Source organism: Pelobates fuscus, chromosome 3, assembly GCF_036172605.1.
Source record: "Pelobates fuscus isolate aPelFus1 chromosome 3, aPelFus1.pri, whole genome shotgun sequence".
NCBI lineage: Eukaryota > Metazoa > Chordata > Amphibia > Anura > Pelobatidae > Pelobates > Pelobates fuscus.
The window spans coordinates 304,365,796-304,391,132 of NC_086319.1; the positions used below are offsets into that span (position 1 = coordinate 304,365,796).

Genomic DNA, 25,337 nt, shown 5'->3' on the forward strand with positions numbered 1-25,337 from the left:
AAAATGTGTTAATTGCTTATCCTGAAACACCTGTGGGAGAAGGAATCTAATACAAAGCCAACAGCAGTGTGTTCCCTTATTTACTTCATTTAAAAAATTGAAATAGAAAATCCACAGTAGGCAATAATTACTTATCCAGTTACTAGTGCATTAGTATTTGCTAGAACTGGGCAGTGCTACATTTCAGCGCAAAACAGACCTTAGATCATTCGTATGTACTAAATCTACCAATGCCGTATATAAATTGGGGTTATATAATAATACCAACCTGCATACAGATTATATGAATCACATACATTGTGAGAATTACTAACAGCACCTTATGCACAGATATATCAGTTACATATACGGAGTCTGTTTAAACAGAAATCATACATAGCCTACCTCTGCTATATACAGTGACACTATGCCTGTACACATATTAAGATTATATGAATGAGCTAAATTGAGGCTGTGTTCTAACCGAACTTCATGCACATATTACACCAGTCATATATACTGAGGTTGCGACTCACAACCGACATAGAACCAGTATTAGCTTGGATTCATATAGCGGATGTGCCCTTTATCAATCACACATATTGTGTTTCCACTAATACATCAATCACATAGGGAACAGATACACTGAAGCAATGTCTCATATAGAGCATGTAGAGGACATACACTGAGGCTGAGTTTTCACAGCGACTTAGAGCATATAAAGAACACACACTGAGGCAGAGTCTTCAGATCAACTCATACACAGCCAATATAGTGGGTACAAATACTAAGACTGTGTCCCCACAGCAACTCACACACAGAGCATCTTTATAGTAACTCACACAGAGCCTATAGTGGGTACATATACCTAGGCTGTGCTCGCACAGCAACTAACACATAGAGCAGGCATAGGCAACCCTCGGCACCCCAGCCATCCCGGACCACACCCTCCACGATGCTCAGCCAGCATTATGGGTGTAAGAGCACTATGGGGGATGCAGTCCACAACACCCGGAGCGCCGAAGGCCGCCTACCCCTGACATAGAGCATATAGTGGATACATACACTGATGCCGCGCCTATACTGAGGCTGTGTACACACAGTAACTCATACATAGAGCATATAGTGGATACATACACTTAGGCTGTGTTCTAATAGTAACTCATACATAGAGCATATAGAGGATACATATACTTAGGCTGTGTTCTAATGGTAACTCATACATAGAGCATATAGAGGATACATACACTGAGGCCGTGTTCTCATAGTAACTCATACATAGAGCATATAGTGGATACATACACTGAGGCTGTGTTCTCATAGTAACTCCTATAGAGAGCATATAGTGGATAAATATACTGAGAGTGTCCTCACAGTAACTCATACATAGAGCATATAGTGGATAAATATACTGAGAGTGTCCTCACAGTAACTCATACATAGAGCATATAGTGGATAAATATACTGAGGCAGTGTCCTCACAGTAACTCATACATAGAGCATATAGTGGATAAATATACTGAGGCAGTGTCCTCACAGTAACTCATACATAGAGCATATAGTGGATAAATATACTGAGGCAGTGTCCTCACAGTAACTCATACATAGAGCATATAGTGGATATATACCGATGCTGGATCACCACCAGTTCATGTACAGATACTGAGGCCCGGTGGTCTCCTGTGCAGCATATTCTTCCAATGTCTGCAAAAGCCTGCTTATTTGTGATAATGCACAGATAACAGCAATCAATGCCACATACCTTGATAGAAACAAGTGTGTGTGTGGCCTTGGAGCTAGGTTTTTCAAAACCTGTCATATACATATGTGTACTTCAAACAGACACCCAGGAAGGTTCTCTTACCTTGGATATTCCTCTGACCCCAGGCTGTGGCATTCCAGCAGACTTTGTACAGCCAGGATATCCATTATTAGCACTCTTTCATAGCGTCTCATTGCATTATCAGCACTCCTTTGCACAATGCCTCCTTGTATTATCAGCACTCTTTTTGCATTATCAGCACTACTTTGCCCAATGCATACTTGTATCATCAGCACTCTTTTGGGTACATATACCTGCACCAAACAATATAAACTTACCTAAAATGCTCACCACACAAATCTCCTAAATGTGACCTATTTGTTAGAAGGAAGCCTAAAATAAGCAGCTGGGAGGGACTGAAAGAACAGAGACCCAGGTGCCTATACTAGTTTTAATCCAAACTACTAATGCACTCACCTGAACCGTTGCAGGACTGAGTTTCAGCGGAAAAAAAATGGGGATTTAAACAACTGACAGCCTAAACTGTTTAAACTATAGGCTTCCATCTGTACCCCATATGCCATTCATCATCACCATACAAGGTGGAACACAAATAATAGGTATACCCCGGCAGTCACAACTCTGTTGGGCCTCATGTAAGCAGTGTACCGCTGTCAACCCTTCAGGGAGAGTTATGGGTTAGACTCCTGATTGCTGAAGGAGGTACCCAGGCTGGTAACTCCTACACATGTACCGTTTGCTGGGTCTTCAGGGATAAAGGCTTAGACTCAACTGGGCCTCATATATGCAGTGGACAACTGTCATTACTTCCAAGAGAGATAGGACAGACCCCTGGATGCTGAAGCAAGTACCCAGGCTGGAAACTCTTACCGGTATGCTGTTTGCTGGGCTTTACATCCCTTTAGGGGGTACCCAAGCTGGCCTGTTGCTGGTTCCTCAGGGATAAGAGGCTGAACCCTGGCATGCAGTGGACCATTTTCATCCCCTTCAGGGAGAGTTTGGGTCCAACCCCCGGTCACTAAAGGGGGTACCCAGGGTAGCAGCTTTTCATCTTAGTGCGTATTGCTGGGTCTTCAGGGCTTAGAGGCTGAACCCTGGCATGGCTACAAAAATATAGCCTGGTGAGCATAAAAGAAAACCTTGGCCTGCATAAGCAGACTCCTTCCAAACTGCTTGTGAAGGACAGGAAAAAAGACTGCCTGATGGGTAGGGGGAGGATCTATATATACCAGTTTCAGAGTTCTGTTTCCTGTCCTTTCTGCTGTGAGGGGAGGAGCTACCCGGACAGGAAAAAAGAGTAAATGCTGCCATGTAGAATTGGTCAGGAAATAATTTTTTTTTTATTTTTTACACTTATTTTAATTATTTTTATTTTATTTCCAGCCAGCAGGGGCACTACCTGTCATTACAGGCAGTCCCCCTGCTGGCATTGCTGCAGCCAGCTATACCGGCTATGTGATTGTGAGGTCCTCGCAAGGACCTCACGCTCACATGGCCTGGGGGGGCTGAAGAGGACGGACGTGCCGTGAGGGGGCTCCCTTGGAGTCCCCCCAACCGCGATCGCCGGCGACCGGGTAAGTAAAAAAAAAAAACGGAGGGCGTACAATTACGCCCGGCGGCTTTTAGAGCCGGTCTTAAGGGGTTACACAACGTTTCAGTCCAACAACCTTGACAAATTAAGAAAAGTTTGGTAATAGGACTGAAATGGTGAATGTAAGCTGTTGCACAGCTGAAAAAAAAAATTACGTTCTCTTGTTGATTTTGATGTTCTATGAGTGTGTTCTTCACTTTGGCTGATATAATCAAACTTGATGATCTCAGCCAATCCAATGCTTTCCCACAGGAAAGCATTGGGAAGCTATTGTGCATGTGTGGCAAAACGCTGCGTGGCCAATCAGCATCTCCATGGGGGGTGTTTAGTGCCTCCATGCAGACCCAATCTAACACACTGCCCCTCCTCCCACTCTAATACATTGCCTCCAAATCCAACACACTGCCCCCTTCACCCTCCACCATACACTGCCCACTTCACCCAGTCTAATATATTGCCCCTTAATCTAATACACTGCCCATCCTCCCTCCACTCTAATTGAATAGACTGCTCCCACTCCACTTTAATACACTGCCCTCCCCCAATTTAACACACTGCCCCCACCACTCTAATACATCCTTTCACAAATCCACTTCCCAAATTAATACACTGGCCCCTCCCCTCTCTTAAATGAATACACTGACCTCCCCTGCCCCACCATCACCACTGCCCTCCCCCCACTTTAACACACTGGTCCCCTCCCTCCCCCAAATTAATACACTGGCCTCCTCCCTCCCCCAAATTAATACACTGGCCCCTCCCTCCCCCGGGTTAATACACTGGACCTTCCCTCTCTTAAATGAATACACTGACCTCCCCTCCCCCACCATCACCACTGCCCTCCCCCCCACTTTAACACACTGGTCCCCTCCCTCCCCCAAATTAATACAGTGCCCTCTCCATCCCTCTATTAATTTGAGGGAGAGGGCACTGTATTAATTTGGGGGAGGGAGGGAGGCACTGTATTAATTTGAGGGTGGGAGGGGGCCAGTGTGTTAAATTGGGGGGGGGGGCAGTGCAGAGTGGTGATGGTGGGGGGGAGGAGGAGCCGCAAATATGTTAACTTTGGGCCGCACGTGGCCCACAGGCCGCGTGTTTGACATGCTTGCAGTAAACACTGTCTTTTCAGAGAAAATACTGTATTTACATTACAGCCTAGGGTTGGTTACCTCCAATGGCATTTCCTCAAATGGCTGCTAGAGGTGCTTCCGGGGTCAGGGCTGTACAATGTGCAGCACTGCCATTCAGTGTCTCTACCATCTGCATGGAGACACTGAACTATGCTCATAGAAATTTATTGAATCAATCGAATCGTTTGGCCAGGGCTGTGTTTGGCTTGTGCTGGCTCTGCCCCTAATCTGTCGCCTTGATAAACTATGCCAATCCAATGCTTTCCTATGTGAAATCATTGTGATTGGGTCAGATCAACAATCCTAATGATGTAAGCCAAGCAGGCAGATCAGGGCACAGTCAGCAGCAGACTGGAATAAAAGTAAGATGTTGTTATATTTAGGGAGGCAAGAGGGGCTGGGGGTGCTAGATGTTGGTTTTAACCCTATAGGGTCAGAATTACATGTTTGTGTTCTTGACCCTATAGGGTTTCTTAAAACTCACAGCTGGGCACCATCCTTACTGCTCCTATCATTCATCTAACCGCTGCACAATAAATAAGGAGCTGTATCATGCATGCTAAGGAATACTTTTTTGCTTATGTACCTTAGAGCTTAACAGTTGACATTTCAAATGTTATCACTACGATTTTTTAAATCAGTTAACTTGAATAATCATGTTATCCTAATGGTAGCACACTGAAAAACAGAGATTAAGACTATTTTCAGAGATATATGAGACACTTCAAAGAGATATGTTGTCTCTGCCACTTCTGCTGACATAACGAATATAAACACCAGAGCCTGCCAGACTGATTTCCACGTATCACCTATAAATAAAAAATTTCCAGCAAAAACCTTTGCCTTCTGATCCTTTAAGGCGCCAAACAAAAAGGAAAGATTTCGACTCACCTGGTCTGACAAAGGCTAGGCAGTTTGAAACAACTTTTTGTGTGACACCTTAAAATAAAGGATTATAAGGCAACTGTTTGTACTGGGCAATCTTTATTTTGCATGGTACTCATTTGGGATGCTGGCAGAGACTGGCTCATACACCCTAGTTGAGACATGATCTTCATATTCACCTTCATTAAGGAGTTTAAAGGAGCACTATAGGGTCAGGAACACAAACATGTATTCTGATCCTACAGGGTTAAAACCACCATCTAGCCCCCTTTGCCTCCATAAATATAGTAAAATCTTGTATTCAAGTCTGGAGCTGCATACTTTGTCCCTGTTTCCTTTAGCCCTGCCCACTGCATGCTGACATCAGCAGAAGTGGTGGCCTGATCCAATCACAATGCTCCCCATAGGATTGGCTGAGACTTTGAAGGAGGCAAATCAGGGGCAGAGCCAGCATGATTCAAACACAGCCCTGGCCAATCAGCATCTCCTCATAGAGATGAATTGAATCAATGAATCTCTATGAGGAAAGTTCAGTGTCTGCATGCAGAGGGAGGAGATACTGAATGTTTGGATGCATTTTAGGCAGCCATGACCCAGGAAGGATCTCTAACAGCTATCGGAGGAGTGGCCAGTGAAGTTATCACTAGGCTGTAATGTAAACACTGCATTTTCTCTGAAGGCAATGAAGGTAATGATTCTACTCACTAGAACAAATGCAATAAGCTGTAGTTGTTCTGGTGACTATAGTGTCCCTTTAAACATGAGTGGGATAGGCATAAGGCTATCCTAGATGTAAGAGACTAATATATAAGAGACTAATTTAAGTATTTAGAAAATTGGGCAAACTTGATGGGCCAAATGGTTCTTATCTGCCATCACATTCTAGGTTTCTATAAAGTACTGCATTTAGATGGGGAAATTCAACAAGAAATGCATTGGCTTCTAATTTACAAAATGTAAGGATAATTCTTTTTTTTTTTTTCTTTTTTACAAACTTTAAAAGTTTTTTTTGTCACATACAATAATTTGTGGCAGTGGCATTTTGAAATAATAACACTTTAATTTCAATATGGTGTAAACAAAACATGTCACTATGAAGGCGGTTACATATGTATTTGAAATAATCAGTGGAAACAAGGTTACGTCTTGGTTGAATGTCCCCAAACAGAAACTTAAATATTGGAACATAAAACAAAAAGTTGAGATAGGGTCTATCAGCTTATAGTTTTCCCCAGGTAACAGTTATTCTGTCTATCCGTTAGACACTGTGCAATATGGGGAGAAGTCATGTATTACGTGTAAATAGGCAGTGCAGAAATGGGATTATGGAGCAGATTGAATTCAAAAAGAGAAATGGAGACGAGCTATTTTTTTAATTCACTCCCCAGGAAAAATGAAAAAAATTGGTCTCCCTGGACTTCCAAATATCCTAGTATTACTTAATTATATCTCTGGAATGTTCTCCCCTCTCCTCAAAATCGACCAGAATTTGTATTTTTGTATCTGTGTTTTGTAAATATGTTTTTTATTTTATTTTTTTTCTCCTTTCTTCTCTTTCATTTTTTTATATTTTGTTTCCTTTTTTTTCTTGTTTTTGTTTATAAGTAAATTACTTTCCCATATAATTATATGATAGGTATTCATTTATTGATCATTTCTTATGTACATACATATATATATATATAAATAATATGTCTATACCTATTGTTACATTTTTGATACATTTGGATTGATATGGGACAAGCAAGAGTGTTTTTCTTATGTACTTGTTGAAAATGTTATTGAATAAATAAGAAATATAAAAAAGAAGCTAGTTCAAGACTTCCAGGATATCTACATCCACATATATATCTTCTGATAGTGGGATCACAGGGTTTATACCTATCCCACACATTCACCCACGATTTTCTGCGATCAGCTTGGACAATTACATGGGGTAAAGGGTAAGTGACATCTGTATACAATGTAATTTAATTAGAATGGTTTGTTATTTAAACTGGTTATTTGTATTGCACCTTTATCCTGACGAAAGTTCTGATACAGAACTGAAACAAAGATCCACTGTGGCAGTTGCCTGAATAAAAGCTACAGTAAGTTTTTTTTTCCAACTTTATTGCAAAGTCCTTGGAGTGCTATCTTTCTTTAAGACGCAGACACATACATATACACACACACACACACACACACTTTTGTTCCAAGTGCAGTTTGATATCTGAACACAAATATTAGTGTTTCAAAACAGTAAAACATATCACAGCGATGATAGTCAGTGAAAGTGAAAGTTTTTGCATTTTTCACACACAAATAGCACTTTCACTGATATAATTGTTGTGATACGTTTTACTGTTTTGAAACACTAACATTTATGTTCAGCGAAGTCTCCTGAGTATAACAGTACCCTCATGTACAGGTATAGTGTTTTTGAAAGTTACAGGGTCAAAAATTAGGCTTGATTTTACGTTTTTTTTAAATTTACATTTACCAGATTAGTCACAAACACTGGCCAAAGTTAGCGTTCATAATTGTTTTTTTGCATTTTTAAAACAAAGAAACATAAATGCTCATTTTGGCCAGTGTTAGTGGCTACTAAAAAAGACTGGACATACCCCGTATTGAATACCCTGGGTTGTCTACTTTAAAAAAAATATGTACATGTGAGGTGTGATATAAGGATCGACCAATATTGATTTTTCAGAGCCGATAGAGATAATCTGTGAACTTTCAGATCGATAGTTGATAACTTACCGATATTCTGTACATTTACCATCTCTACACAAATCTACTGTTCACTGAACAAGTTTATTATTTTGCAATTTTTTTATTAAGGTAAATGCACAAAAACATGCTAGTCGGAATTTATGTTTTCAAGAATATATGTGTGTGTAGTGGATGCAGTGTGTGTGTTTGTGTAGTGGATGCAGTGTATGTATATAGTGAATGCAGAGTGTTTTTGTATTGTGTATATAATGAATGCAGTGTGTATGTGTTGTGTAGGTATGTAATGGGTGTAAAATGGGGAGGGGTCATTTTTATTTTGTTAACTTATTTAAAAATAAAAATAATAAAAAAAGCATATATATATATATATATATATATATATATATATATATATATATATATATATATATATATTTTAAATTTTCTTTTATTCTCTCCTCCCTGCTTCTTACCTGGCCAGGAAGGGGGGATATGGCAATACCTGGCGGTCCTGGGGGGCCCAGCACACTCTAATTTACCTTCCCAGCAGCTCCCTTCAGCTCCTCTGTCTAACTCTCGCAGTCTGTGTGCCGTGCGGAGCGTTGCCATGGTAACCAGTGGCAACGCTCTGTGGCCACGGGACTCGCGAGATTTAGACAGGGAAGCTGAAGGGAGCTGCTGGGAAGGTAAGTGTGTGCTGGGCGCCCCAGGACCCTGATGGCAGCCGTGGTCTGCATTATCGGCATCTTTATTGGCAGATACCGATATTGCTGAAAATACAGAATATTGGCCAATAATCGGTCGATCCTTAGTGTGATTCAGGAGATTTATGACAGATAACAGTGTCATAATGTCCCTATTGATAAAATTTAAAAATATATATTTTGAAAAAGCAATGTCCTACTTGTACTTATAGCCCTATAACTTTCCACACAAAAAAAAATCTAAGAACATGTTAACATTGAGTATTTCTAAACTCAGGACAAAATTTAGAAACTATTTAGCACAGTGATTTTTGGCGGTTGTAGATGTGTAACAGATTTTGGGGGTCAAAGTTCGAACAAGTGTGTTTCTTTTTTACATTTTCTCATCATATTTTATATTTTTTTACAGTTAATTATATGATGATATATATAATGGTATATTTAGAAAGACCACTTAATGGCGAGAAAACGGTATATAATATGTGGGGGTACAATAAATGAGTAAGAGAAAAATTACAGCTAAACACAAACACTGCAGAAATGTGAAAACAGCCCTGGTCCTTAACGGTAAGAAAATTGAAAGAAAAACAGTCTGGTCACTAAGGGGTTTACACATACGGATCTCACAAAGTTGTCCCCATCCGGCTCCTTTTAAGAACATTCTTTTTCACAGACTGTTGATAATCTTCCTGGCAAGTTGTGCATTAGGACTCTTCTTTTCTCTGCTATTTTATTGTGCTATTTGACTATCATCACTATTTTTTTATATATAATTTTTCATATATATTTTTATATATTTGCAGTATTTTTCTAGTATCTATTTACATAGTTTGTTACTTGGCGCAACCTCTTTTTATTTTATCTTTTTGCAGTAAACACGGGCTTTTCAGAGAAAATGCAATGTTTACATTACAGCCTAGGGCAGGGGTAGGCAACCTTTTAGCAGCACTGTGCCGATACAGGATTGTGATGTCCCGTAGCGTGCCGGTCCTATTTTTATTTTTTTTTTTAATCGAGGGTGTATGCTGCCGTATTCTGCTTGTGTTATTTTTACTGTAATTGCTTTGTATCGTTGTATTTGTGCGTATAAGCAGGGCCGTCTTTAATAGTGACTGGACCCTGGGCAAAGCATTTGCTTGGGGCCCCCTGAACCCTGTCCCCCCTCCTCAGGCATGCAATCACGTCCTCCATCTCAACACAGTGGCGGACCTAAAGTAGAGAGGTGCAAGAATTTTTGGGGGTCTCCCTGTTGCACGGCTGATTAAAAGGTAGATCCCCATCTGTCGTGCAACTCCAGAAATGCATTGACAGCTGGGGCTCTACCATTTACCCATGTTTGCAGGTCTGTATTTAGCACTAAGCAGTTTTTGTGTGTTTGAATGTAAACAGGTTTTTGTATGGAATATGTTTGTATGTGGTGTTGGCGTGATTGCAAGCATGTATTTGTGTAGTGTTGGTTTTTGAATGCAGGGGTGTATTTACATATAATTTTGGTGTGTAACACAGACATGTGTTTGTACGTAGTGTTGAAATTTGAATGCAGGGGTGTATTTGTGTGTAGTGTTAGTGTGTGAATGCTGAGATGTATGCACATATACACACACACACACACACACAGATCTATGCACACTGAAATGCGCACACACACAGACATACTGACACACAGACACACAAACATACTGACACACACAAAGACATACTGACACATACATGCTGACACACACAGATATACTGACACACACACACAGACATACTAACACACACACACACTGACAGACATACTGACACAGACATACACTTTAAAACCCACCCTCCAGTTTCCTACCTTTCCTGCTGGTGGCTGAAGGTGTTGGGAGTTGGAGTCTAGAGCTCTCGGCCAGCCCCCCTCCAATCTGCCTACTCTTCTTTCCCGCGCGCTCCTCTCTTTGTGGGAGGAAATGATGCGCGGTCGTCACTTCCTCCCAGCCTGCTGCCGAAAAGCAAGGGGGCGGCTCGCGCTGTTAAAGCGCCTCAGCGTGCGACGGGGCCCCTGCTGACAGAAGCCCACCGGGGGGTCCTTTGCGCATGGGCAACATGGTGGGCCTCCTTAGTGTGCGGATTACCGGCCAGAGGGTAAGAAATAGTTGAGGCCAGCAGGGCTCACGGTGCAGCTGGCCAGTTTGCCCCGCATTAAAGACGGCCCTGCGTATACGAGCTATTATATTGTATATGTTCATGAGTAGTTTATGGTATTGTGTATGATACATATGAATGTGGGCTGTGTATGGGGGCTGCTTGTGGAATTGTGTATGTGTGTGGATGGATATGTCACAGTGTGTGTTTGGTAGTGTGTGGGGGCTGTTTGGGGTATTGCATGTGGGGCTGTGTGCATGTATATGGATTGTTAGTGGTGTTTCGTTTGTGCGGATTGTGTGCATGTTTGTGTGTGGGCTGTCCGTATTATTTGTATGAGGGGAGGGTTATTCTGCATTTCTGTGTATATCTAGCAGTGTGGGTGGCTTCCAGTGGGGACTAGGCCGGCCACGGGAATGTCAATGATAGGAGCTGCAACAGCAACTGCGAGCTGCTCTACTACAGTGTGGATTCCTATTCAGAAGTGCTTGGAGGAAGTGATCTGAGATCACTACCTCTACGTGCTGCAATGCATAAATTGAGGATTGTCCTTCACTACCTTTTCGGATTAGCAGATATCTGAAATTTTACTGGGACTCCTGATAGGTCAGAGCCTGTTTGGCTCTAGCAGCCTTGAGTGCCGTGCAAAGACACCTCGAGTGCCGTGCATGGCACTAGTGCCGTAGGTTGCCTACCCCTGGCCTAGGGATACCTCCACTGGCCACTCCTAAGTTGGCTGCTAGAGGTGCTTCTCTCCATGGAGACACTGAACATTCCTTATAGAGTTGCATTGATACAATGCATCTCTATGAGGATATGCGGATTGGCCAAGGCTGTGTTTGGCGTGGGCTGGTTCTACCCCGATAGTCTCAGCCAATCCAATGGGATAGCATTGCGATTGGCTGAAAGAATCACTTTTGATGATGTCAGCCAAGCAGGCAGATCAGGGTCAGACTCAGAAGCTGCAGAACAAATTAAGTTTTTTGCTAAATATAGAGGGGCAAGGGGGGGTCCACAGGAAAGCATTCTCAATGCTTTCCTATGGACGCTGGCGTCTTCTCACTGTGAAAATCACAACGAGAAGTGTGAAAGCGCCTCTAGCAGCTGTCAGTGAGACAGCCACTAGAGGCTGGATTAACCCATAGGTAAACATATCAGTTTCTCTGAAACTGCTGTGTTTACAGCAAAAAGGGTTAAACCTAGCTGGACCTGGCACCCAGACCACTTCATTAAGCTGAAGTGGTCTGGGTGCCTATAGTGGTCCTTTAAGGGGACAGATGCACTGCACCCCGACCACTTCAATGAGATGAAGGGGTCTGGATGCCTATAGTGTCCGATTGAGTGGTCTTGTTATGGTGTTTAGAGTGCCCTTTATTTTCACTATTGCCTGAACTGTTGTGTTTCCATTCAGTACATTCTAAATAAAACAGTTGGCCCGTCTAATCTGATTGGGAACACTGGTAACCTGATGAGTTAAGTGTAGTGGAGGGTCAGTAACCTTTGCTCACTAACATTTTCCTTTTAGAGTTTTCATCAAGAGAGGCTGGAGGAGGGAATAATCAAAATAAAAATAAAGAGTTCTGTCCAGTAGAACTTCACTAAAGTGCTAAATTATATAGTAAATATGGAATATTTACTTTACATCTTGAATAAATCACTCACAGTGTTTTTACTTTAGAATAGTTTTTCTCATGTTCTGTTAATTGAACTTTAAGCACACACCAGAGTGTCCTATAGGGTCTAGCATGCTATTAACAGAGCAGGAGATAAGAAATTCTAAATTAGATTGTGCAATAAAGGAAGTTGAAACATTCAATCTTTCTATTCAGGACATGTGTAGGAAGGCAGTGTAAGAAACATGCAAGGGCAAGGGCTTTAGTTGTGCAAGGGCTTTATAAACAAAGTGAATTAACACCTTAATGGCAGAGAATCGAGCAGTGAGACTGCAGAGTAGAGATCTATACACCAATACCGCTTTGTTACGCTAAAGTTGTAGTGGCGAGTATAAAGTCCCTTTAAATTCTCAACATAAAATGAAACGTGTCAAGTACTCATTACCCAGATTTCACAACATAAAGAGAGGATCATGTAAGGTTATTAACAAGCAACTAACAATGCTCATATAGACACCTCACCTGCCATTTCAGTCAGTAAAGTGCACTCCTCATTCAGATACTCAGAGAGCTCTGAGGTTGGCAGTTCTTGGGCCGTTTCCACACCTCGTCCATGTTTAAAGGAAACATAGGCTCCGCCATGGGTCTGGACGCGTAAACGTAATACTCTAATAGTCTTCGTCAGTTCCAGTAGCACCTGTCCGGTTACCGTCTCTCCTTCACCGTAACCATTTTTACCTTCATTCTCAAACACAATTCCCATTTTAATATCCTCACCCATATTGGCATGAGCAAAAATGGGTCGGTCAGAACCCCAGAGCCAACACGTCTTACGACTATGCGAACAAACACTTCATAGCACAGGTATTTCGAACAATGCACAACTTGTGGCACTCCACAAGCACCAGAGTTCTGGCAATTTGTTCAGGTACAGCCAAAATGAGGACATCAGCTCTGATAGTTGAATCTTAAGGTCCCTGAACACCACTTAAAAATATATATAAAAAAAAAATAACAAATCACTGCCTTGTGTGCAGTCACAACCCAAGCTTTAGCCAAGCCTTGCAATCAGTTATTGCCACAGTGATCCTGTGCAGAGGATGCCTAATCTTGTAAAGTCCAATCTTCCCAATTGTACAGCGCTGCGGAATATGTTGGCATTCTATAAACGCCAGCAATAGATAAAGCAACAATTGAACACTCTGCAGCTTGCAAGGGATCCAATGCTACCTGTCACCCACACTGTGAGAAAGGCATCCAATGCTACCTGTCACCCACACTGTGAGAAAGGCATGCATGCAAATAGTCGTGATCACAAGAAGGCAGCCACTCAGCTCACAGGAAACCTGAGTGCACACAGGCGCTGGCCAATGGGAGAGCAGCTCTGATCATGTGGACAGGTAAAGGAGAGACTTTTCTCAAAACAAGGCAAGTCCAGGGCACTTCCTGATGCTGGAAGATAGGCAGGTTACCATAGTAACCAGTGCAGGGGGTCTCTCTCTGCCCACTATGGGAAGCCAGTAGGTCTCACTGTCTCTCTGCTTGCAGCCCTGTCCGGCTATATGCTGACTGGAGCTGACAGCTGCTCCTCGCAAACAAGCCTGAACTGCCTCCAGCCCCGCCCAGGTAGACACCCCCAGCCAATCACTGACTGGGGAGGAAAACACCAATTGCCTTTCAGCACACAGCTATCGCCTGCACAGGAGTGTATAAGAGCGGAGTTATGATTGGCTGAGAGCAGGTTGTTATGAAGCAACAGTTTTATATACTGTACACCATGTGTATGGGAAGTATCTGGCACCTAGTGACACTTTTATTAATAGGGAGCCTTGCTTTAAGTTACAGTGTGTGTTTTATTCTGTCAGTATACCTATTAAAAGTACTAGACTGTATGTTATCTTCATGTTACAACACTGGGTGAGAAGGATGTAGGTGTTAAAATGCTGGAAAATAGTAAATTTGCACAAAACAATCATCTTCTGCACAATTTTTTTTTATTATTATCAAATATAAAGCCCCAATACTATTTGCACTAATGAACAATTACTGCTTTTGGAAGATAGAAAAAGTAATTTAACCTCTTAAGTGCTAGGCATTACATATTAATATTTTATTATTTATATAGAGCCAGCAAATTCCATAGCGCTGTACAATGTGTGTATGAAAGCCTTTTATTAGGCTTATATCCCTTACACAAAAACACCTTAGAGAATGACATTAGTTTGCAAAAAAAAAAAAAAAATTATTCATATATTTAAGAAAGCCAGTTTAGAATTTTTTTTTATATTGTACGTGGTTAATACGTTAATGGGAATCATTGCACTAAAAATGTTTCAAAAATGCACGTATAATATATTCTTTTCACATTTAAGCTTCCACAGAGGCAACATTTGAATTCTATACCTGGCCTTTAAGAACAATTGAAAATTAGAAGATACAATGCTTTCAGTTTTATACTTTATACTACTTTAAAAATGTATGCAGACTCTACAAATAGGTATTAAAATATCTAACCAATAAAATCTGAATTAGATTACATACAATTACATATGTTGAAAATTGCACACGCTTCTGATTTAACCGTGGGTAAACTAAATAATTTTAATAATAGATGTATAATCTTACAACGACCCAAACTTACTTAGTATAGAAAAAAATATAATAAACATAAAATAATTGCACCAAATTTTATCCTATAACAGACATCGCAGCATGCAAAAACTAATTTCAGGTAGGTGTCTGCACTTCCCTCCATGCGCACCGCACATGCCCCTCCCCTGCGGGCCCCCACACATGGTACTCCTCACACAGTCACACACAACCTATTACAACTATTTACACACACTAATAACACACGGACACATGCACACACTGAAACACACACTGGCATGTACACTACTTGACACACAGATACACACACTGCCACATACACACAAATACACACGCACTCAGAAACACACTGGCACATACACACACTGACACATACACTCAGATACACACACTGGCACATTTACACTGACATACACACACTGATACACACATTTATAAACACAATGGCACACACGTTCAGATAAACATACACACAGACAACATACACACAGATACACACACATATACACTGCAACATACACACAGATACACACACTGGTAAACAAACACAGATACACACTGACACACACACATGCACTGACACACATACACACACTTACATACATACAGATACACAAACACAATCTGACATACATTGCATCCACTTGTTAGCTTACCTTTTGTTTCTGGAGGGTGGCTTGTTTGGGGTCTGGGCTGAGGCTGATGGGAGTGAGCATGTAGCTGCTCATTCCAGCCTCTCCATGCTGCCTGCTGTAATGCTGCCTCTAGCCTCCTAGCGTGGCTATCTTTTTAGCTCAGAGGAAATGATAGGATATCACTTCCTCCCAGCCGGCAGATACTGCAGGGGCCAGGCTCTTAAAAGGCCGGGTCACCCGACCAGGCTCCTGTTCAGAAACAACACCCCTCAGGTGGGTAATGAGTAGGGGCATTTGTTGAGGGCATTCAGCATATATAACATCCTGAAATTCAAACACACATACAACTTGACATGCATTGTATGTCAGATTGTGTGTGTAATTTCCAGGATATTACATACGGTATGTAGGTGTCAGGGAGCCGCATTAAGTCTCGGACCTAGCGGGAGATTTGGTATTAAAGATACAAGGCCACTTATTTGAAAGGAGGATTTTGGCTTTTAAAAAGACTCTATAGGCATCCAGACCACTTCAGCTCATTGAAGTGGTCTGGGTGCAGTATCCCAGATTATTTTACCATACAATTGTAATTGTTGCAGTTTAATAAACTGCAATAATAACCTGCTAGGGTTATTATTATTATTTATATAGCGCCAATAAATTCTGCAGCGATGTACAATGGGTGGACTAAGAAACATGTAATTGTAACCAGAGAAGTTCGACAGGAACAGATGGGTTGAGCTTACATGCTAGAGGGAGTGGGGTAAAGTGACACAAAAGGTAATGGTAGGAGTAGAGAAGTAGACTGGTAGAATAGTATTTACTTAAGAATTAGTGTGTTTTTTTAATGACAGTTGCAGTAGAGGAATCAATTGGGAGCCAGACAGAAACTAGAGGTACTTCCTAGTGGTTAGGCGACTTTTGGTCGCTTAAATGATGCTGGACATCCTCACGCTATCCATGAGGACATCCAGCGTCACCCAAACCCTGCAGGAAAGCATTATACAATGCTTTTGGGGGGGAGAGTTATGTGACAGGGTGAGTGTGGCAGGTTGAAGGAGGATGAGTGTGACAGAGTGAGTATGACAGGTTTAGGTCGTGAGTGTGACAGTGCGAGAAAAGGTGAGTGTGATAGGATTAGGGGGGTCAGTGTGATATGGTGAGTGTGGCAGAGCAAGGGGAGGTAAGTGCGGCATGATTGAAGGGGGTGAGAGGGACAGGATTAGGAGAGGTAATGTAAGTGTGGCAGGGTGAAAGGGCTGACAGTGTGTGGGAGGGTGACAGTGTGTAGGGATCGACATTGTGTGGGAGAGTGACAGTGTGTTGGGGTGTGACTGTGTAGGAGGGTGACAGTGTGTAGGGATTGACATTGTGTGGGAGGGTGACAGTGTGTTCGGGTGTGACTGTGTAGGAGGGTGACAGTGTGTAGGGATTGACATTGTGTGGGATGGTGACATTGTGTGGAGGGTGACAGTGTGTGGGAGGGTGACAGTGTGTTGGGGTGTGACTGTGGGGGATGGTGACAGTGTGTGGGCCAGGTGCAGAGTTGCAGACCATGATGTAGATGTCTTGGGAGGTCCGGCACTTGAAGTGTCAGAGTGTTGTAATGGTAGGCAGCAGCAACTCTCTGATTGGCTGGAGCTCAAGAGACAAATACCTAATGGTCTGCAACTTTGCATCTGGTGGCATTGCAGAGTGGAGACTGTGCTGGGCTCTCTCCCCCTGGCAGACTGAATTGAGTGGCCCTGCACCCAGTGACACACAGTGGTGGGCCCTCATTCATGAACTCAACCAATCAGTCTTCCCTAAAGTGAGTTAGGCAGCCATGAGGCCCCAGTGAGCATGAGGCCTTAGGCGGCTGCCTATCACACCTAATTAGAGAGCTGATTCTGATATCAGGTATTGTTCGCTGAATTTATGATATATGGTGGGGGTATCTAGTCCTTAGCTTAATCTGTAGATAGTGTGGGTATTGAAGAGTAACCTTAATAAGCAAACTGAAATCTGCTGCTGCACTGACATTTCATCCAAAATGTTTATCTAAGAAAACCGTACACTTTGAAAGATAACATGGATATCCTAAACATTTAGGACAAGTTAAAATTTTAAGATGGCATTTTAGACCTCTCTCTCACTGCATAATCTGTTAGAACTATGACTCTACTGTCTTTCACCATTTCCACGACTATGTTCTGATTTTTCTCTTCCCATCACAAAAAAAAGTGTGTAAGTGATATGCATGCCAAGACAATGGCCAATTATGTAAAATCGCACATGCTAATCTCTGCCAATGTGGCATCGTCTGCTTGCATGTTATTTTGATTTACACAACAAAAATAAAGATTGTAAAAAAAAAAAATTTCAAGATGGAAGTAGAATGGAACACATGTAGTATTTTGTGGTGGCATTGCCAGAGAGTGCACAGGTGCATTACTTTTGCTTGATATACACTCTTGTCTAGAGCAGTAAGTTAATTCCCCATTGGCTTATACATTTCTTTTAGTTTTACAGCTATGTACATGTGCAGTTAACACATAGGAATGCTCATATTCCAAAAATAAACTGGTGCCAGCTCACTATGACTGTGTTTAAGGCGACCTTTGCTAATTCCCCAGAGAATATACAAATGATTGCCTTTTCATTTATAATATACAAAATTGATTTCTCTGCTTTTTAAAATTGCCATGATATATAGAGCTGCTGTCATTAGCTGAATGTAAATATGCATACTTAAAACATTCTGCAGGAACAGATGTCCTGTCAGTCTAGCCACTAGCCAATGACATAAATACAAACCCAAATATAGAGTAACTGTATAACTTATTGAACGTATCCATATCTGGGACACAACTGCTCACTGACAGATACATCATTGGAGTTCTGATATTCTAAAGCTAGCTGAATGAATAGTACAGGATTGGACTGGATATTTTAGGATGGTGTAGAGGTGTGCAAATATAGAGGGTCATTCTTTAACTTCCAACTGTAAGGCAACTATTATAGATTTTTACACACCAACAGGTAAAGGCTGTAGCTGTAATAACTCCTCAGCAGCTTTTAAATTCCAACTAATCCAAGAAGATAGCGACTTAAAAGAGAGTGGTTCAGATACATATATCAACTGTCCCACTCGCTCCCCTGTTGTCACCATGTTAGCAGGCATATCACTTTATGAGGTCTTTCTAAAAACTTTCTTGCCTCCCTCTTCACATCAGAGGCCTAACATTATCTTGACAACTCGTTACACCCCCTTCTGCCATCATCCTGACAGATCCCTCCCAACATCCTGTTAAAATGCACAGTTTTTTCTTTCCTTATGCCCCCTGTGTCTTAATGATTATACTTCCCTTCTTGACGTTTGCTTTGATTTATATTACATTCTTTCTTGTGCCATATCTCAACGTCTACATGCCATTTTAGTTATCTTTCCCTATGATTTCTGCTTTTCCCCCTTTTGTGTGATCAATTTTACTGATGGTAAATTTGATTGGAACCTGAAACAGAACCTTGTTTATTTTAGTAATAATCACTGGTAATAATCACTGGTGCATGGTCTGCATAATTTGGAGAACTTGCTGTTGCTGGTGACAATTGACTGTGTTCTGTGGTCTCTGTGGTGCTGGAGGGGAGGTGTGTTGTCTTATCTTTTTTCACTTCCTCTCTCTATCTCTTGCTATGCAGCCATTTTGCTTGTGAGATCTTCATATGTGTGCCCTGCCCTGACTTCTACATGTTACTACTGTGCTAAAAGCACTCTGCTAAATTTCAACATTGGGATATAGGTCCTGAGTAGAAGCTACAAGGTTGTCCACACACACTGTGAGCTAGGAATAGTGTTGCTGTGTCTGTTTGCCCATCTACAAATAAACTAGTATGGAAATTCAGAGTGCATAATGAGCTAGTGAGAAAGGATCTGTTGGACACAGCATACCTCCCAAAAATCGACATTGTGAGAAATGATCTCTTATACACAGCATACCTCCCAACAATAGGGACGGAAAGAACGGGCCAGTACTTAAAAGGGGCAGGCCTGTCCACAACCTCTAGGAGCTGCCTGAGTGATCCCTACATGGTTCTAGTGCCCAGGAATTAAAGCAGGATGGTGGGACAGGACCTTAAAATTGAGACTGACCCAACGAACGTAGGACTATAGAGAGGCCTTACAAAGTCTAGGAGTCCCCAACAGCAGCTGTTGCAGAAAGAATGCAGCAGGGGGAAAAATGACAAAAAAGCTGAGATCTCCACTAATGTGATCAGAGAGACCATCTGATTGAGGCAGCGTGGCATTTTGCCATAGGAAAGCAATGGATTGGCAGAAATGATCTGTTGATCTAGATGAACTCAATGCTGGCTACTTCTCTTCTCTCTTTGTCAAAGCAAGAGAATGGGGGATGGGTCTGCGCCACTGTGTACAACAAATAATGATATTAAGTCCAATGGGATCTATATCGTTGTGTCCAAAGTTCTACTTTATACGATATCCAGAAGATGTCAATGACATGGAGGATAATCCAATTTTATAAAAAATAGAAGAGTTCTTACTTACAGTTGACAGAGCTTAATCCAGCTCTGGTGTGAATGGCTTGCAGCGGTATTATCCCCGCTTGCAGGAAATACGGCAAGTGTCCTCTTCTATGTAGTGGCAGGTAACCAAGTTGGAAATAAAAATGGAAACAATAATGGTGCAGTATGTTCCACACATGCGATAAAAGATATAAAATATAATAGATACACTCACATTCGGTAGAGCTTCAGCTAGCTCTAGTTTGTTAGGCGTGCAGCGGTATAATCCCCGCTTGTAGGATATGGGATGAGTGATCTTGACGCGAATATCAGTAGCTCGGAGAGAAGATAAAACAGCGATAGTGCTCTCAATAAAATCTTTGGTGATAAAATAAAATAATAAAATATACTCACAATATATAGGGCAGACTAACTGCTCTATGTATGTATAATCCCCACCTAGGATTCTTTGGAGTATTATATCCGGAAAATAAAAATAATAAAAGAAGTATACGGTATAAAATATATATAAAAGCCAGGTAGTAGTAAAAGATGATGGTTTCAACGTAAAAATGACCAAAATCTTTTTATTAACAGTATATAAAAACAGTAAAAGTAACGCGTTTCACCAATATAAGGCTTTATCAATGGATAGCAAACATTTCAACCTGGCTGGTTAGAATTTATATAGGTATAGAGATGATTTAAAATTGGCGCCAAAATTGTACAACCAATAGTAAAACAGAATTTTTGCACATAACAGCATTTAATGGTAAGAATTCGATAGATATAGCTTATCCGATGCTTTTAACATAATTATTTTACAAAAATGAGCGTTGTTTTGTCTTCTCTCTTTGTGCTTGCTGCTGGTGCTACTCTCACACACAGCCTTCCTCTACTTTCCCTTGCAGGTATTACTTTTCCTTAGACTGAATTCAAGCAGAATGCATGCCCATAGGAGAGTGTCCTTGGTAAGAGACATCAAGAGCACAGCCTTTTTTTCTGTGTTCTGTTTGACACAGACTGAACTGTGACAGGAGGGTGAAAGGGCTGTTTTTTTTATTTCTTCCTCTGATTTTAAAGAAATCTAGAAATTTGCAAGCAATTCTGCTAGCACAATGTATATGTGTAATGTAGTTTTCTATCATTTAAGATTAAATTATATTGTTCTTACAGGTACCCTTTAATGATTTTGCTTAGCCAGGTACTAGGAACTACAAGCTGATGAAATCTTAGAACCAGGGACGGACTGACAGTGGTTTGGGCCCCCGGGCAAAATTAGGATCCGGGCCCCCTGCAGATCAATGTATGTGCTGGTGTAGATGTACCGTTTATTTGATTGTATGTGCATGTAACGTGAATGTATGCTTCTGTGTGTACATGCACTGTGAACCCTGGTGTAATTATATATGTATGTCTTTGTGTGTCGTGACAGGATATGTGGAATTAGAGTTTATTTAAAGGGAAACTATAGTGCTAGGAAAACAAGTTGTTTTCCTGGCACAATAGTTACCCACAGATAAAAAAACCCTTCTGTCACTTACCTGAATCCAGCGCTGATGTCTCTCGGTGCTGGTTCAGGCGCTGCACTCGCATTAGGACTTCCCACACAGTAAAGCATTGTATAAAGCTTTCCTATGGGGTTTTGTATGAAGCTAGATGTCCTCATGCATAGCGTAAGGACGTCCAGTGTCACTTAGGTGACCAAAAGTTGCCTAGCGAAGCAAAAGTCTCTAGTGGCTGTCTGGTAGACAGCCACTAGAGATGGAGTTAACCCTGAAAGGTAATTATTGTAGTTTCTCAAAAACTGCAAAAATTGCCATTGCAGGTTTAAGGAACCTGGGAAACTGCACTCAGACCACTTCAATGAGCTGAAATGGTCTGGATGTCTATAGTGTTCATTTAAATATATTTAACTGGATAAAAAAGACGCTGCAGTGGATGCCAGGGGCATAGAAGCTGTAGTGTTTATAGGGACAGGGAGTGATAGAGCCTATAGTGGGGGTAGGGGTAATAGGGGCTATTGTGGATGTAGGGGAGGGATAGGGGCTGTGGTAAGTGCAGAGATCAATAGATGCAGTAGTGGGTGTAGGGGAAATGGTCTGTAGTTTGTGCATGGGGTTCTTTGGGCTTTAGTTGATGCGGGGAATATAGGGGCTATAGGGAATATAACAGTTGTAGGGTGTGCTGGGATTTTAGGGGCTGCAGCGTGTAGGGATGCTGAAGGGGCAGAAGGGCTGTAGGGGATAGAGGGGCTGTGGGGGGTAGACGGTCTGTATGAGGTAAGGGTCTGCAGGGGATGCAGATATTTTAAGGGCTGTAAGAGGTGCAGGTATTTTAAGGGCTCTAGAGAGTAGAGAGGCTGTAGGAGGTTTATAGACTGTAGGGGGGCTGCAGTGGTTAGAAGGGCTGCAGGGTTTAGTATGACTGCAGGGGATAGAAGGGCTGCAGGGGGTCAGAGGGTGCAGGGGGTTGAGGAGTTATAGGGGCTGCACGGGAGTTGTAGGGGCTGCAGGGTGTAGAGGAGCTGCAGGCGGTAGAAGGGCTGTAGTGGGTAGAGGGGTTATAGGGGCTGCAGTGCTTAGAATGGGTTCAGGGGCGCTACAGGGAATAGAGGGGTTATAGCGGCTGCAGGGGTTAGAATGGGTCCAAGGGGTAGGTGGGCTACAGGGGATAGAGGGGTTATAGGGGCTGCAGGGGTTAGAATGGGTCCAGGGGGTAGGTGGGCTACAGGTGATAGAGGGATAATAGGGGCTGCAGGGGTTAGAATGGGTCCAGGGGGTAGGTGGGCTACAGGGGATAGAGGGGTTATAGGGGCTGCAGGGGTTAGAATGGGTCCAGGGGGTAGGTGAGCTACAGGGGATAGAGGGATTATAGGGGCTGCAGGGGTTAGAATGGGTCCAGGGGCTAGGTGGGCTACAGGGGATAGAAGGATTATAGGGGATGCAGGGGTTAGAATGGGTCCAGGGGGTAGGTGGGCTACAGAGGATAGAGGGGTTATAGGGGCTGCAGGGGTTAGAATGAGTCCAGGGGGTAGGTGGGCTACAGGGGATAGAGGGGTTATAGGGGCTGCAGGGGTTAGAATGGGCTACAGGTGATAGAGGGGTAATAGGGGCTGCAGGGGTTAGAATGGGTCCAGGGGGTAGGTGGGCTACAGGGGATAGAGGGGTTATAGGGGCTGCAGGGGTTAGAATGGGTCCAGGGGGTAGGTGGGCTACAGGGGATAGAGGGATAATAGGGGCTGCAGGGGTTAGAATGGGTTCAAGGGGTAGGTGGGCTACAGGGGATAGAGGGGTTATAGGGGCTGCAGGGATTAGAATGGGTCCAGGGGGTAGGTGGGCTACAGGGGATAGAGGGGTTATAAGGGCTGCAGGGATTAGAATGGGTCCAGGGGGTAGGTGGGCTACAGGGGATAGAGGGATAATAGGGGCTAGAATGGGTCCAGGGGGTAGGTGGGCTGCAGGGGGTAGAAGGGCTGTAGGGGTTAGAAGGGGAAGGGGGATGATTATATGAATCTGTTTATTTTCCCTTACCTGTGGCATGCTGTATCCCATACTGCTTGCTGTCTGTAACAGTTCTCAGGCAGCTCCGCACAGCTCGTTGAACTTATGACACATGATGTCATTTCCTGCTGAATGAGCAGTACGGAGCTGCCTGATCTGTTACAGACAGCTCTCGTGCTGTTTATATTTCAGGCACACTGAGAGGCAGCCTATTGGGGTCTTTGGAAAGACCCCATTAGCTGTCTCTCGGTGTGCCCTGCTGGGACCGGCAAAGGGGAGATTGTATTTTGTAACAGGGGCCCGCGGAGTGCCGTGCGGGCCCCTTGCTGTGTACAGGCTGGCTGGGGAGATGATTAACTCCCCAGCCCAGCTGTTACTTCACTGCAGAGCGGGCGGGCCCCCCAGAGCCTCGGGCCCTCGGTCCATGACCGATTTGCCCGAGTGCTCAGTCCGCCCCTGCTTAGAACCAACTCCTAGATATACATGCAGAAAGAACAAGTAATTTCCAGCTACTCACCTATCCTACCTTGCAATATCAGTGGCAATATATTAACCATCATCTTGAAATTATAAACTTCCTACTACAGAGGAAACTAAGTAAAAGGAAGCAGCAAAATAAAAATAAAAAAAGGAGGCAAAAAAGTCATAGGCTCCATGTAGTAGCTATTCAAGCAAAAAAAATATGGAAATGGTAATATAATCCATTACACAACTAGACTAGTAGCAAAAGGATATACTCAGAAGTATGGAGAACACTGTGACAAGACGTTTGTACCTGTAGTCAAGTTCTGCGCTATCAGAACATTACTAACTATTGCAGCATCTAAATAGTTTCATGTAGAGCAGCTAGATACAATGAGGGAGAAAATGATTTGATTCCCTGCTGAGTTTAAAAGTTTAAAAGAAATGATCAGTCTAAAATTTTGGTAGGTGTATTTTTTTTTTAAATTCTTTATTTTTGTAGTGCATGATAGTTACCAAGCGTACAACGACCCTTTTAAGTGAAAACAGAATACAATGTGGTGGAAACAGGTTTGTTATAAAATGTTGAATATGCAGCACTATTTTTTTTTTTTTTAAACATGAAAACGTCAATGCATAAAGAGTGCCAGTTATATAAGAATTAGATCAGGACATATGCAGTGGATGTGTAGACAGGCATTAGTGTTTTTGCCCAGGCTAGGTAAACGCAGGTTAGTAGTCACCCCACCTATCTAAGAGGTTATAAGAGTATAAGCTATGGGTAGTTGTATTGGCGGTCAGACCACCCTGGTATTGGAAGGCTGAAAAGCATTTTATATAGTATCAAGACAACTGCAGTAGAGTCACAACTCTGTTGCTTTATGCCCCCAAGCTAACCACCCGGGAGGCCCCAGAGATAGGTCAGACTGGTGCATAACAATTCGCTGTGTATGCTTGCAGCTGCCAAGTATATTAGTGTTAAAATAAAAGGTAACAACAGAAGCAGGGTATAAGAGCAAAATAACAAAATAGCAATGAACTGTTGGCTGTTCAGTGACTCATACAGGGAACGTGGTAAGGTGCTACCCCTTAGTAGTACAAGTCTCTGTTCAGCCGATTCCCTCCTGGGG

At 42.5% G+C, this 25,337-nt stretch overlaps 1 protein-coding gene across 1 annotated transcript in view; it reads right to left on the bottom strand.

The window, feature by feature from the left end:
* Positions 1 to 13,466, bottom strand: part of ARRDC4 (arrestin domain containing 4) — a 28,625-nt gene extending 15,159 nt beyond the window's left edge. Inside the window, exon 1 of the mRNA XM_063448859.1 lies at positions 13,017 to 13,466. Within this exon, the coding sequence (XP_063304929.1) occupies positions 13,017 to 13,275 (259 nt within the window). The 5' untranslated portion in view covers positions 13,276 to 13,466. The remainder of the gene's footprint in view (positions 1 to 13,016) is intronic.
* Positions 13,467 to 25,337: the final 11,871 nt, after the last annotated feature.